At 42.3% G+C, this 15,082-nt stretch overlaps 1 protein-coding gene across 6 annotated transcripts in view; it reads left to right on the top strand.

The window, feature by feature from the left end:
- Positions 1-13,994, top strand: part of ZMYM3 (zinc finger MYM-type containing 3) — a 93,391-nt gene extending 79,397 nt beyond the window's left edge. For all 6 annotated transcript variants that reach the window (XM_040442321.1, XM_040442322.1, XM_040442323.1 and 3 more), the window contains 10 exons: positions 3,589-3,704; positions 3,814-3,985; positions 7,359-7,505; positions 7,629-7,729; positions 7,823-7,997; positions 8,487-8,638; positions 9,064-9,178; positions 9,374-9,628; positions 9,797-9,914; positions 12,776-13,994. In XM_040442321.1, coding sequence (XP_040298255.1) covers positions 3,589-3,704; positions 3,814-3,985; positions 7,359-7,505; positions 7,629-7,729; positions 7,823-7,997; positions 8,487-8,638; positions 9,064-9,178; positions 9,374-9,628; positions 9,797-9,914; positions 12,776-12,974 — 1,550 coding nt within the window. In that variant the 3' untranslated portion in view covers positions 12,975-13,994. The remainder of the gene's footprint in view (positions 1-3,588; positions 3,705-3,813; positions 3,986-7,358; positions 7,506-7,628; positions 7,730-7,822; positions 7,998-8,486; positions 8,639-9,063; positions 9,179-9,373; positions 9,629-9,796; positions 9,915-12,775) is intronic.
- The last annotated feature ends 1,088 nt before the right edge of the window (positions 13,995-15,082 follow it).

Here is a 15,082-nt window from a genome sequence, read left to right as displayed (position 1 = left end):
ATGTTATTTCCCCTGTATAGCAATATACTCTGCAACCACCAGGGGGAATTTACTACAGATAAATATATATTCTGGAGCTTAACAGGTGCTGGATAATGTGAATCATGTCCCCAAGTGGTGACTGTGAGAGTTTTATATGAAGACAAGCAGTTTGAGCACTGCATCAAAGAAACTGATTTCAGACCGCTTTAACTGCAACAGAATGGAGTTGCATTTTTATTTTTTTTGTATCTTGTAGGGTTTTCACGATACCAAAATTTAAATTCAATTTCGATACCATAAAAAAGTATTGCGATACTCCATACGAGTCAATACCACGCAAAAAAAATAAAACGCCAAAAAAAGCCACGTGAATTCTGCATTTTATGGAACATCCAGCCCATAATCGAACAGTCCTATTCTATTTTTGGGGGGGACAAGGTGACTAAAAAATTGCGAATTGCACAGTTTTTATTTTTTTATGTTATGGTGTTCACCGCATAGGAGATATATTGTAATATTTTAATAGTTTGGCCTTTTCGGACATGGCGATATGTAATATATTTTTTGTTTATATATTTAAGGCTACTTTTACACTGGCGTTTCTGGGTCCGCTCTCACAAGCGGCCCAAAACAGATCAGTTCAGCCCCAATGCATTCTGAATGGATAAGGATCCGTTCAGAATGCATCAGTTTGGCTGCGTTCTGTCACCATTCTGCTTTGAATGCGGACACCAAAACGCTGCTTGCAGCATTTTGATGTCCGCCTGACTATACGGAGCCAAACGGATCCGTCCTGACTTACAATGTAAGTCAATGGGGACGGATCTGTTTTCACTGACACAATATAGTGCAATTGAAAACTTAATATTTAAAAAATCTTAATAACGAATAATGCATAATTAGGAATTTTAAATATCTTAATAAAGAATAATGCAAACGGATCCGTTCTGAACGGATGCAAGCGTTTGCATTATTGGTGCGCATCCGTCTGTGCAGATACCAGATGGATCCGGACCGAACGCAGGTGGGAAAGGGGGTGATTTATACTTAATATTTTGTTGTGTTTTTTTTTCACTTTTTTTCCCCCACTTTATTTAATAACTATTTCCCCACCCAGAACATAGGTGGGCAAACTTTTTGGCTTGTGGGCCATAATGGGTTCATATATTGGACCCGGGGGCTGGACCAAGAGTAGATGGATGGGGCGTTTGTGTGAAGTAATATAAATTAAATGTAAATTTTGTAACCGTAAAGGTTTAGTTTAATTTAAGGTAGAAAAGCATAAAAAGTTATTGTACAAAACTTTTATGCAATGTATTTCTTTCATAACAGAGTATGTATAACTCACCTTCAAGTTTAGTGGGAACAGTGTTGTTGGTCTCCCTTTTTTGCTAAGGCATCCAAGTCTGCAGTTAGCTTTGTTGCAATTCGCAGAATAAATACTGTGCCAGTATATAGGGCCCCCATAGTGCTTCCCTTCTTCTCCATAGTACCAATCCATATACTTACCTTTATGCTGCTGTCAGTGATGCGATGCAGGCCTCTTCCGGCCTTTGTCCCGTTCTGTACGGCTCAGGTGGCGCGATGACGTCATTGCACCGGCCTCTGATAGGCTACAGGCACTAGGCCTGTAGCCTTTCAGAGGAACGGGCAAGGGAGACTCCTCTCCCATGCTCCTGAGGACGGCGATACAGATGAATATGGAGATGAGCGCTTCCACAATGGAAGCGCTCATCTCCACTCCTGCCGCCTCCGGACAGCTCTGCGGGCCGGATAAAAAGGTCTGCCAGGCTGTAGTTTGCCCATCACTAGGCTAGAACCTGGAATATTTTAATCCCTTGTCCTATTCACGCTAATAGGGCTCTATGAGGGTCAATAGGATCTCACACTGTCCCTGCTGTCCTGTGCTTTGTGCACACGGCAGCAGGGAGCTTACCATGGCAACCAGGGCTTCAGTAGCATCCTGGCTGCCATGGTAACTGTTCGGAGCCCCAGGATTACACTGCTAGGGCTCCGATCGGAACTGCCACTGCACCACCAATGACGAGGGTGGAGGGGACCCTGTGGCCACTGCCACCAATGAATTTAATACTGGGGGTTTGGGGGGGCCCACTGCGCCACCAATGTTTTTATAATACAGCGGTTGGGGGAGAGGCAGGGCGCACTGCGCCACCAATGTTTTTAATACTGGGGTGGGGGGGAGGGCGCCCTTCGCCACCAATGAAGATGACTAAAGTTTAATACAGATACAGATGGCGTGTGCCAGCTGCAGAATCACATAGTTGGCACCCGACCTATGACAGGGAGCTGCGTTCAGGGGCACCTGAGGGGTTAACTGCCGCTGATCGCAGCTCCCTGTCATAGAGGTCGAGTGCCAGCTATGCGATTCTGCAGCCGACACACGCCATCTGTATCTATCTGTAATAATGGGTAAGTTATCTTCATTGGTGGCCACAGCCCCTCCTCCCCTATCACTTGTCATTGGTGGTAGCAGCAGCATAGTGGGAAGGGAGGCAGTGACTCCTTCTCCCCTGTGCTGCTGAGGGAACATGGCGCGCACTGAAAGCAGTGCGTGCCATGTACTGTTATACTAGGCTGTGCAGTAGCGCAGCCTAGTATCGGTAAAAAGCAAATCCCGGTATTGAACCGATACGGTACAAAAATATTGATTGGGTATGGATAATTCGATACCCGGTGCAACCCTAGTTTCTTGCCGCTATGTCAGTTTCCACTCTATAAACTTTTTTTTTTTTTTTTTATCCAGTTAAGCTTTTACTGCAGTAACTGACTGTTGGGAGCTGTCAGACCCATCTTGTGGTGACCAGATTTGCAGCTCCTGTAATAGACTGAACCTGTACACAATGTTTTCTGGGCATCATACAGTTGCCTCAGTCACTGTACCAGCCAGCATGGCGTTCCATCTTACCATGCCTGATGTCACTATGGGAGTGAGATCTGCCTGGAGAAGGCACACAAAAGTGTACCTAAACTTTCAAATAAAGTTTTTATTAAAACCCATTCTAAATGCCCTAAAATGAATTTTTCTAATATACTTTTTTTTCTGCTTTTCATGCGAAATATGTAGCTGAAGTTCAGGTGCCTATTGCGCTTTGCAAACTATATACTCACACCGCTGTCAGTGATGTGTGAGAATACAGATTCCTTTTGTGGGGCCCAGTGAGCAATCTACAGGCAGGAGCACACATTGCTGCTCCTGCCTTTCCGCTCTGCTATAGTGTGGCTGGCATAGTAGAGCGGGCACATCTATACCAGCCAGGCTATACCAGAGCGGACAGGCAGGAGTAGCAATGTGTTGTCTTGCCTGTACTTAGCTCACTGGGCCCTGCTGTGGAATCTGTACTCCCAGCACTGTACAAGTGTACAGATTACAGAACACCATAGGCACCTGAACATTTCTTAAGACGCAGCTTGCGGTGCAAAGGACCAAAAATAGGCATATTTCTGTTTCATAAATGACTCCCTAGGTGCCTATTTCACATGGGAAAAAATAAGTAAGGACCAACACTCTTACTAAATGTATTCTGCAAATCCATGCTTTGCACATCCTTTTAAACAGATGTTTCTTTCCTTTATTTTCTACTGTAGATGAGGATTGGAAGCCACAGGTTATTATTCTACCTATCCCTGTGCCCATATTTGTGCCCGTACCTATGAATTTATACTCTCAAAAAGTGCCTGCTCCATTCTCTATACCTATTCCGGTGAGTGGGGTTTTAATTTTCTTGTCCTCGTTCCTATTATTATTTCATTTATCGCTCCTTTTACATTTGTATAGTGGTGTTAATGTTGCTACCATTGTTATTGCATTAGGTGCCTGTACCCCTGCTGCTACCTACCACTTTGGAAAATACTGATAAAATTGTGGAAACCATTGAAGAACTGAAAGTTAAAATTCCTTCCAACCCATTAGAAGCTGATATTCTAGCCATGGCTGAAATGATTGCAGAGGCAGAAGGGCTGGACAAATCCTCTGACTTGTGCGGTAAGGTCACATTTTAAGGAAAAGTGAGTTAGTGATGGAAGTGCGCTGCTTTGAATCTAGAGGAAAAAAATCTGCAGTCTGTTTTGCAGTTGATTGAGGGGGAGAAACCCCAGCTTTATAAGGCTAAGTTCACACAGACACCCGGGGGGGGCCTTTATGTAAAGTCCGGTCTAAAGCCCACACTATGGGAAGATCTAAGTGAGGAACATGAACATATGGATTCACTGTGGGTAGAAATACATGGAGGCAAAAACAATAATAAAATACTGATAGGAGTGGATTATAAGCCACCTAATATACCAGAGTCCACAGAAAATCTACTACTAAACGCGATAGACGAGGCGTAATGAGGTCGTAATTATGGGGGACTTCAACTTAAAACTGAAAGCTGTAAATCTCATAAAGGAAACTGTTTTTGGTTATTGCCAAGAACCTATTACCTTTCCGAACTGGTTCAAGATGTGACTAGAGGGACAGCCATAATGAATTTTATTAATAACCAATATACTTGACAGAACAACAGACATAGTAGGAAATGGTAACCATAATATAATAAACTTTCAATTGCCATTCAATAGGGTGTATTGTTGGGGAGCCACAAAAACGTTGCACTCCGGGAAAGCTAAATTTGATCAGATTACAGAGGCCATTAGCTTTAGCTTTACGAACTGGGACAATTTTCTCAAAAGTGAAAATACAGCCACAAAATTGGGTTTTAAAAGCATCCTAAATTACTGTATTTTTCAGATTATAAGACTCGCAAGACCATAAGACTCACCTAGGATTTGGAGGAGGAAAATAAGATTTTTTATTTTTTTTTCTCATCAGCCTCCATCAGACTCAGATCAGACGTTTCAAAACAAATAAATAAACTTACCTTGCTCCAGACAGCGCCGCATATTCAGGACTCACCACTCCATCGCTTCATCCAGGTTCTGCTGTGTACTATGACCTGACGGCGCACAGTCAGGTCATAGTGCGCGGCTATATGCACTACATCCTGCCGCTGTGCGCGGTCAGAAAAAAGTGTGGGGGTGGGGGGTCTTGTAGTCCGAAGTATACAATAAATACCTTATGGGAATAAAAGTGACTGGGACAGGAAAGTGAATTACTGAAGCAGGAAGGTAGTGAAGAAGCACTAAAAAAACTATAAGGAAAACAAAAAACACTATGTAAGGCTGACATCACACTTCAGTTATTTTGATCAGTTATTTCTGGGTCAAAAACACAGAACAGGTGCCAATCTTTACATTACACCTGATCGGAGTAAGCTTCACTACTGGTTTTGGCTCACAATGATGGAAATAACTGATGTGTGAACTTTGCTATAGGCAGATAAAGAAAGCCAAGCTGGAGACACACGCTCATTGTCAAAAAGTAAGACTAACCTGAAAATTTTCTTAAAATATACAAATAGTAAAAAGGTTAAAACTGAAATTGTTGGCCCTTTAAAGAGTGATGAGAGAGGAGTTGTAGAGGGTGATGAGGAGAAAGGAGTGTGTGTGTGTGTGTGTGTATATATGTGTGTATATGTATGTGTATGTATGTATATATATATATATATATATATATATATTTTATATATTTATATTATATTTCTCCCCATTAAATATGGCGTTATCACTATTACTGTAGCATGTAATGGGTATCACTAGAGAAGCAGTCCACATATTTTGTGGTAAAGATAGGATATAAACAGGAGGAACAGTTTGTGTATAGATGTTCGTGGGGTAAAAGTGTTTTGTGTGACCTATTTGATGCCGTGATCCAGATGCTGGTAAATATCTGGGTCACGGCATCAGTACATGGCTTAATTTGGCACAGAGGGGTGATTAGATGGGCAAGTGCTCATCTTCTCACTCTTTTCCTAGACAAGAAAAAAAAGACCCCCCCCCCCCCCCCCCTGATTGATGGAGGAGAGAATAGGTAGCACATGCAGAATTCCATGTTACTTCTTCCTGGGCTCATGAGAGAATGTGTTTTCTCTCCTCCCTGCAACCTGTTAGCTCTTCAACCGACCCCCCATCTCCTCCTCCATGCTGGCTGAGATCACAGCCATCTGAAGGGATGAGGACTTCGTTAACCCTTCATATCCTGTTCTGTAGCAGCTAGAGATATGTATCTGGTCTTGTTTGAAAGCTGGTAATTGCCTTTGGCACTCCAGCTGCTGTGAAACTACAACTTCCACCATACACCCTTGCTAATCTGTTCTTGTAATTTCCAAAAAATTCAGTGGAGTATTCTGGGAGTTGTAGTTTCAGAACAGCTGGAGTGCTGGAGGTTGCTGATCCCTGATCTAAACTTTAAAGGGGTATCTCCATCTCAGACAATGGGGTCATATCACTAGGATATGCCTCTATTGTCTGAAAGGTGCGGGTCCATAGAAATGAATGGGAGTGCACTACGCTTGCGCAGCCACTGCTTCCATTCACTTCTGTGGGGCAGATGGAAATTGTCAAGCCAGCGCTCGGCTACTTTAGGCGGCCCTAGAGAAATTAAGTGCATATGTAGTGCGCCCTCTTTTATTTTGCCGACTGTTTACAAGATCGGTGTGGGTCCCAAAGGTAGGACCTTCACCTATCGGACAAAGAGGGCATAGTTTGCCATATACCCTCATTGTCTGTCTGATTAAACTTTAAAATCAGACTAGGTGGTGAACTCGCTAAGAGTTCAAGAGGGACATGGATGTTTTTCTGGAGTAGTAACATTTTATAGTTATGAGAATTCGGAAAATGGGTCATTGATCCAGGGAGTTTTTCTGATTGCCGGATTGCCCCCAACTTGTTACCACCCCCTGTACCCTTACTGCAGACTGCTAGCAATTAATTCCTAACTTCTAGTTGAAATAATAAAGGAATGGCACAACATAGAGCCATAAGAATAGATGTTCCAGAATTATTACATGGGCTGTGCATTAAAGGGGTTCTGCAGTATGTTTAAACTGATGATCTATCCTCCTGGATAAATCATCCGCATCTGATCGGCAGGGGTCCGACACCTGGGACTCCCACCGATCAGCTGTTTGAGAAGGCTGCGCTCCATTGAAGTGAACAGAGCTTAGCCCCGCCCACGCCAGTGATGCTAGTCGTGACGTCACTCGGCCTACGGTAAAAAGTTAGAAGGCTGTTTGCCTTCACAAACAGCTGATTGGCAGGGGTCCCGGGGGTCAGACCCCCGCCGATCAGATGCTGATGTATCCAGAGGATAGATCATCAGTTTAAACGAACTGCAGAACCCCTTTAAGCTATTAAACAGGCATGTCAGGAGTGGGGAAAGGTCCAATTTAAAACTATTACTATGCTAAACCTCTGTATCCAGGAAAACCGTGTATTGAAAAATTGTCTCCTCTTTGTTCTATCCATGCTTTCTACAGAGCTTTCCAGTGACCAGAGTGCTGAGGGTCTTTTGGAAGACTGTGACATATTTGGGCCCACGCGAGATGATGTTCTGGCAATGGCAGTTAAAATGGCAAATGTGCTCGAAGAACCAGGGCAGGACTTGGAGGCTGATTTCCCAAAAAGTAAGCTTTTCTAATACTGGTATTAGTTACATTCTTCCATAAAGGTTTATAAATCTTAAACAAACTTTTTTTATTTTTATTTTTTACATGATTGTTCATTCTTTTTGTACGGCTCATGTCAAGATTCTGCAGATATAAATCAGAGTGTGGATTTCCTGCTGGATTGTGGTTTAGTGAGCTCTGATGATGCTTCCGAGCAAGATCCTTCTCGAGTTTTAAGAAAGGTTGGTGCTTCCCTAATGATTTTTGTTATAAAGACTTAATATCCGTAGATGACTTGCTATTTTACGTTTGTAAAATAATTTATTTGCATACAGGGCCCAAAACGCATGCTTTTATCAGAAAAAGAGAGCAGCTCTCGGGACTCTCTTCTAAGCCAACGGAGCAGTACAAACCTAAGTTTTACTTATGGTGTAAATGCCTGGAAAACTTGGGTGCAGCGAAAGTATGAAGGGGGTGAGCCCAGCAAAGGAGAGGAATTGCGCTTTGGCCGTAAGTACAAAATATTAATCAAAATATAAGTTTGTTTGTTCCCCTCTTTTCCATTAGTGGGTGCAGAAGTATTTTTCCCTGTAGCTTATGGTTGTAACAGTGCCATTGCCCCCTTTTTATCCAGTGGTACAGCACTCTGGCTACAGCACTGTCCCCTCCTCCTCCCTAATAGTCACAGCAGTTTTTCCTGTTTGCCTGCATCCTTTACTTCTATAGTCTCAGCAGGTCTCTCACTCCATATTTTATATGTACAGTTTGCTTTCTTTCCTTGGTAGGATTGGTTTGTGACCACATGCCAGAAAGGATAGAGCTGAAAGCTGTCAGTGGAAGCCTGGCTTCATGTGTTTGGATGTAGAAAGGAATGGGAGTAAAATGTGCCAGCCAGGGATGATTTTTGAGCCGCCATGGTGACTTGGTTTGCCCCAGGTCTAAAAAGTCAAATACATAATGTATAATTATATGTTTATTTTTTGTATCTTTTTTACATAGCTAAACCTATGCGTATAAAAGAAGACATTTTGGCCTGTACAGCAGCCGAACTTAATTATGGCTTAGCACAATTTGTGAAGGAGATAACTAGACCAAATGGTGAACGATATGAGCCAGACAGCATTTACTACCTATGCCTGGGCATCCAGCAGGTGAGTTTGCATTTAGTTTTTATACATTTAGTAGTAATTCTGGTAAAATGCAGCACAAGCTCAGCCTCATCAGCCCTACAAATGGAGAGCCGTACTTCCTCACCTATTCTTTCTCCACTTTAGTGGTAAACAGCTGTTCAACCATGCATGGCTACTTGGCAGCCAAAGAGGTCCAACTAGTCTCGCCTTGTTTTAGGGAGAGGTTATTGGGTGTATTTATTTGTGCAAGAATATCAGCCAGCAGTAGAAATTCCTATCAAAGATGTGTAATAGATTCCCATCTTTGTGGTAGATGGCGCTATTCACAAATTTCTAGTTTAATAGTGAAATGAGGAACGTTCATAGTTTTGGTGCTTGTTCATAAATGCAATATTCTTTGTGACAAACCCTTTAAAGGTTAGTTTGTGTGTGTTTCTTTTTTACAGTACCTCCTTGAAAACAGCCGGATGGTGAACATTTTCACTGACCTCTATTACCTGACCTTCGTTCAAGAACTGAATAAGATTCTGACTTCGTGGCACCGCAGCCTGACGCCCAGTAGTAAGAAATGGGGTATAGTGCTGCAGAGACAGCAATAATGGCTCTACCTGGCACACAGCTTGAACGTGTAGTCTTAATTCAGACTGCACACCACATATAAAGCTATGGGGAGGGTCCTCTGGTAATATATGTGCTGGTAGAGTTTATACAGATGAGGCCTTCTAGTGTTTGTACCTGACATGTGGCCAATTTCAGGGCTGATATTCTCACGAGTGGAAGAAGAACATCTGTGGGACTGTAAGCAGCTGGGCGTGTACTCTCCCTATGTGCTCCTGAACACACTCATGTTCTTTAATACCAAATTCTTTGGCCTGCGGACTGCAGAGGAGCATATGCAGTTGTCCTTTACCAATGTTGTTCGCCATTCCCGCAAATGTGCAACCAGCAGAGGAACCTCGAAAGTAGTGAGCATCAGATACTATTTTCCTGCGCGACAAAAGAAAGGCAGAGGTAGGTCACATTAAGCAGAAGTTCTCAGATAAGAAGTCGCCTTGCTTTTCTGTAATTTTAGTGGATTTAACCAACTAGCTGCTGTCTCCTTATATTGGTTATCCTCGTCTGTGTGAACCGTTTGTTATCATTAGACAATGACTTTCCTTTCTTCCTTTGTCTCTTAAGAAAGTTTAGCAAAGCGGAAGCGTGAGGATGATCAGCAACCAGTAATGGAGCAGCATGAGAATAAGATGAACCCTCTACGATGCCCTGTCAAGTTTTATGAGTTTTACCTTTCTAAATGGTATGACTTGTAACAGAAGTTGTTGCTAATAACATACAGACTATCTTCACCTGATGATAAAAATATATTTTGAATTAACTCGGACAAGTATGCTAAAATAAGTACTCAATATCCCCCAAAACTTTCATGTTAGCACTCTACTTTGAAAGAGCCTGTAATGTGTTTTCACACCCTGCATATCGATGGCCTATCTAGCACCGTGGATTCTACAGGTATTCCATGCACAGTGAAGCTCTGTTACTGTGACAGGCAGATGATTTGCTGCAAGCTCCATTCTGATGAATGGGACAGTTGTGTTGTGGGTGAAATCACCTTTCAGGACCTGATTTTAACTATGGTGCTCACAAGCACAGCAGGCATCATATCTGCTGGGTTTCTTGTCTTCGATCAGCGATATCGCCGATTGCAGACATTTTCCTCCTCAGACGCCATGCTCAAAAGTAACCACGGCATCTGAGCGGTGAAAAAGTGGGAGCCACGTGTTCCCACGATGGTAACAGCCTCCCCCGGCTGAGATCGAGGAAGCTGTTACATTACAGTGATATGTTTAGACCCTGCTTGAGGCTCCGATGACTGTCACTGGTATATTCCAATACACGCCTGCATCTGACAGCACTCTATTCAAATATACTGAATGCTGTATGTAATAGATAGTCATTATAGTATGCAACTAGTTCAAATCACCCTCCTTTCCACAAAATAAAAATAAACCTTTAAATAAATAAACATTGGCATCATCGCATCTAAAAACGCCCATACTATTGAAATAAAAGAAATTTGTCCCTTATGGCATAATTGGCAATTTTGTTTTTTTTTTTTTGTTTTTTTATAAATAAAAAGTGAGCAGAAAGTCATACACGCCCCAAAATGGTATTGGTGAAAAAAATGCAGATTGCCTTGCAAAAAATGAGCCCCCACAGAGGTCCATAGACTAAAATCTAAAAAAGTTGATGGGGGTATCAGAATATGGCAATTTAAAAAAATTCTAAATTTTTTAAAAACATTTTTCAGTATTAAAACTATAAAAACTACACAAATGGGGTATCGTAATAGTACTGACTCAGAGAATGAAGGTAACAGGTCAGTTTTACCGCATATGAAATGCCAAATACAAACCTGTAAAACTCTGGTAGAATTTAGTTTTTGTTTTTTTTTTCTAATTCCATTAGGAGTTTCTTTCCAGCTTCCCACTTTCATTGTATGCAGTATTAAATGGAGCCATTAGGAAGTACAACTTGTCTGGGGAAAAAAACAAGCCCCCACATGGCGTTGAGAATGGAAAAATAAAGTTATGGCTCTGGAAAGGCAGAGAGTAAAAAATGAAAATGCAAAAACTGAGATTTTCCTGGGGTTAAAGGGAAACTGTCACCAATGACCTCTATATACAACTGTGTGCATATATACATAGCTGTAGTTCATTTGACTTTTTTATTTTGTTGATTTGAGGCTCCATCCTCAAGTTATAATACTTTATCATAATGTGCAAATTGCAACCAAGCTCTCATTTATGTGGCCAGCCCACCCTCACTGCTTTGATTGACAGGGGCTGGTCACATACAGGAGCAGATCTTGGGTGCAACGGCGATGCCCTCATTGCCCCAATGTTCTAATTTGCATATTAACAAAAAATAATGTTTTAATCAGACAAACTATATAGTTGTGTCCCTGCAAACAGTTGGATAGGGAGGTCGTTTGTCACTGGTTCGCTTAAAGTGGACCTGTCATCTCTCCCGACATGTCTGTTTTAGTAAATAATTTTTTTTACAACTGGGTGTTACCAGTTAGGGTTGTGTCCCTCCACAGTCTGACATTGTTCTATCAGTGCCGCCAGTGATAGACTGCAGGGACACACTGACAACTGGGAACACTCAACTGTATGTTTGTTCATAAGTAGTCTAGGCATACATGTACACCTGATGTCGGGTCTGTAAAGATGGCGCTTTCTCAGAAGCGTGGGCATCATAGCTGCCAAGTGCCAGTTTAATACTACAGACACCCGGTGGCAAAGTCCATGATCACCAGTAACGCCAATCATGGACCCCTCAATTGTAACCAAGGCATCTGAGCGGTCAGGAGAGCTATGCTACTGTTGTCTGGACGGCTCCTCCCGCGACGAGGTTGCGGGCGCCATTTAGTTGCTATGGTAGGCTAAGGCCTTCTGAAGGCTCTGAGGCATGTCATAGTGCACTGATTTTCCCATAGACTGCAATGTTAAATCATTTCAGTCTATGGGAGAAGTGATCAGACAATTGCATGTTAAAGTCCCCTATGGGGACTAAAAATATGGAGTAAAAAAATAAAGTGAGAATATAAAATAAAACCCTTTCAAATCCTCAACATTTCCCCATTTTAAAAATGGCCAATAAAGAAAAGTATCACCAAAATGTCTTTACTAATACGATATAAAAGTTTTTATCTTGTATGGTGAATGGCGTAACTGAAAAAGAAATCAGAATGGCCAATTAAATATTTTTTACACACCCCAAAAAAATGATCAAAATGACTTTGCCTAAACCCCACAGATTATGCGGTTGTTATTGACAGCGGCATCTGAGGGGTTACATGACTGGATCAGCACCTGGCATGTATGGAGCAGTCTCAGGATGTGAGCTCATGCCATACGTCCCTGTAACGCTGATGACGTGCATGTTCATTATTTTGTATTAAGGGATTAGGTTGGATAATCATGTGATCTCGTTACTTCCAGACTAAAGTGAGCCGTATATTTTACATATTACAACATATTTTGTGCCTCTCTACGTTTTATGCCCCCCATGCATAAAAGGACAATTAAATGTCAGTGCAATGACTCTAGAATTTTTCCATCTAACTTTAATTTCATTTTCTTCTCACCGTAACAGCCCTGAAAATCTTCGAAACCGCACTGATGTGTTTTACATGCAGCCAGAGCGATCATGTGTGGCAGAATCTCCCCTTTGGTACTCTGTTATTCCCATGGACAAAATCATGTTGCAGAGTATGCTGAGCCGTATTCTAGCTGTGAGAGAGGTGTATGAAGAACAGTTACGAGGGGGCACTATAGGCGAGGACACTGATTAAATGGACAAGAAGGTGGGGGGTAAACAGTACATTCTAAAGGATTGTAAGCCCACCGCCCTTGAATTACTGAACTTCAAGCCCAATGGAGACGATAAAGGACATCACTTTGGGAATTCATCTACCACAGACGTTAGCACAATAAAGTGCTGGACACTTCCCCATCAGACCTTCCTGAAAGCTTTATGTTGCAGTGATCTGTCAATGTTCTGTCCTCACATCCTCTACATCATAGGAGGGCAAGTGAGAGAGGGAGTGGGCTGCTGACTTTTGTGTTACTTTAGTTTTTGTTTTTATATTCTAGATGCAGTTGGATTAGGGCCAATAGGACCAGTGTCATGGAGAACTTAGCATCACTCCAGTACATAGTAGGCTTTCCTGCTTCTGACTCACATTATTCCCCCCCTTTCAGTGCACTTAGTTACACCATTTATGAGATACCTGTTTTTAACTTGGTGTTGCTTCATACACCCTCACTGATCGATGAGCCTCGCAATGACATTATAGAGGTCTTCCCTAGTTTCTTCCAGAACGTCACATCATTTCTTCAGCTGACACACTCTTCCCAGTGATAGATAACCCTTAGGTCTTTACCCTGTCTCCATCATTGGTTTAGCACATTGTAATTCTCCCATTGGCCAGCAAGTGTCCTTGTAACCACATGAGTTTTCATACTTCGAGAAAAGCCAGGGTTGTAAACGTCTTCATAACGAAATAGCCTGAATCGCCATCTTTCATGCTTTTGTGTCGTCATAAGTGATCAATCCCCTGTCAAGGCCATTTTTATTAAAAGGAGACTGTTTATGCAGATGACGATTGGGGATTTTTTTTTTTCTTTTCTGTGAAAGACGCTTATTTTCCTCTGACATTTTTTAACCTGTTGAACAGTTTGGCTGCTTTTCAGATATGTACATACTGTTTTTAAGAGTGTACCCTTGGCACTCGCCTCATGTTCTCGGTTGTCATGTGCTAGGTCCTGAGCAGCCCTGTTGTGGGAAAGTTTCATTGCAAATAAAGATTTTAATTTCCTCTGTGAGTGGATATGAATTTTCTGCGTACGTGTACGGGTGATGGATCTAGCCAACCTCAGCCACATCTGGGGTACCGAGAGTCTTTTCGTCGCCTAAAAAAATTGCTTAGCACCAGAAGTTGTTGAGTTGTTAAGTACTAAAGCTTTTGTGGAAGCTGCCACCATCCTTCTTGCATGATTGGCATACTGCTACCCCCCACCCATCCATATCTGTAGACCCTAGGGTGCACACAGCTGCTGTCATCACACATACACCTCCCAAAATAAACTGGAGAACAAGCAGTGCAATGACCCTGTGCACTTAGGACACTACACATGCTATGTATTGATGCAGAGTTTTGATGATTGTGTAGTATCGGTGGCACCTCTGAAAAATATGAAGAGCAGAGGCCATTTGGCTGAACTGCAATTTGGCTTTCTCTAAATAGGATTTAGGTTATCTAACCTCACCACATTCTTCTCCTTTATTATGAATATTTGTTCCTGGGAACATAATCGTATTCACTGCCTTTCACACACACGGCTTCTCCCATCCACACCCGGCGTGGTTTCATTACACTCCCCATTTATGGCATCTGAGGGCTTGTTGGCTTTCTAGTGGCCAAGCAGAGCAAAGATGGGTTTATTTGTACCCCTGGGGATGGAGAGTGTCACATTCAGTGGAAATATTAACTATGCAAAATTGAAAGGGGTGGTTCATCCTGTTTGTATTGGTGGCCTATGGTCTGAATAGGTTGTCAATATCTGACTGGCGGGGGTTGACTACGCATAGTGTAATGAAGAGGAAGAAGTGTTCGCATGGAGCGCTGCCTAGTCTTCTAACAGCTCATCGGCAGGGGTGCCGGGTGTCAGACCCCCACCAATCAGATTTTGAAGACCTATCTTGAGTATAGGTCATCGATTTTAAATAGGCTGTACAACTCTTTTAGGCTTCTTTCACACTAGTGCTGGATCCGGCAGGGTTCAGCAAAAACACTTCCGTTACTGATAATACAACCACCTGCATCTGAACGGATTCGGTTGTATTATCTTTAACATAGCCAGGACGGATCCATCATGAACTCCATTAAAAGTCAATGGG

This window comes from Bufo bufo, chromosome 8 (genome assembly GCF_905171765.1).
Source record: "Bufo bufo chromosome 8, aBufBuf1.1, whole genome shotgun sequence".
Taxonomy (NCBI): Eukaryota; Metazoa; Chordata; class Amphibia; order Anura; family Bufonidae; genus Bufo; species Bufo bufo.
This window is presented reverse-complemented; position numbering and strand designations above follow the sequence as displayed.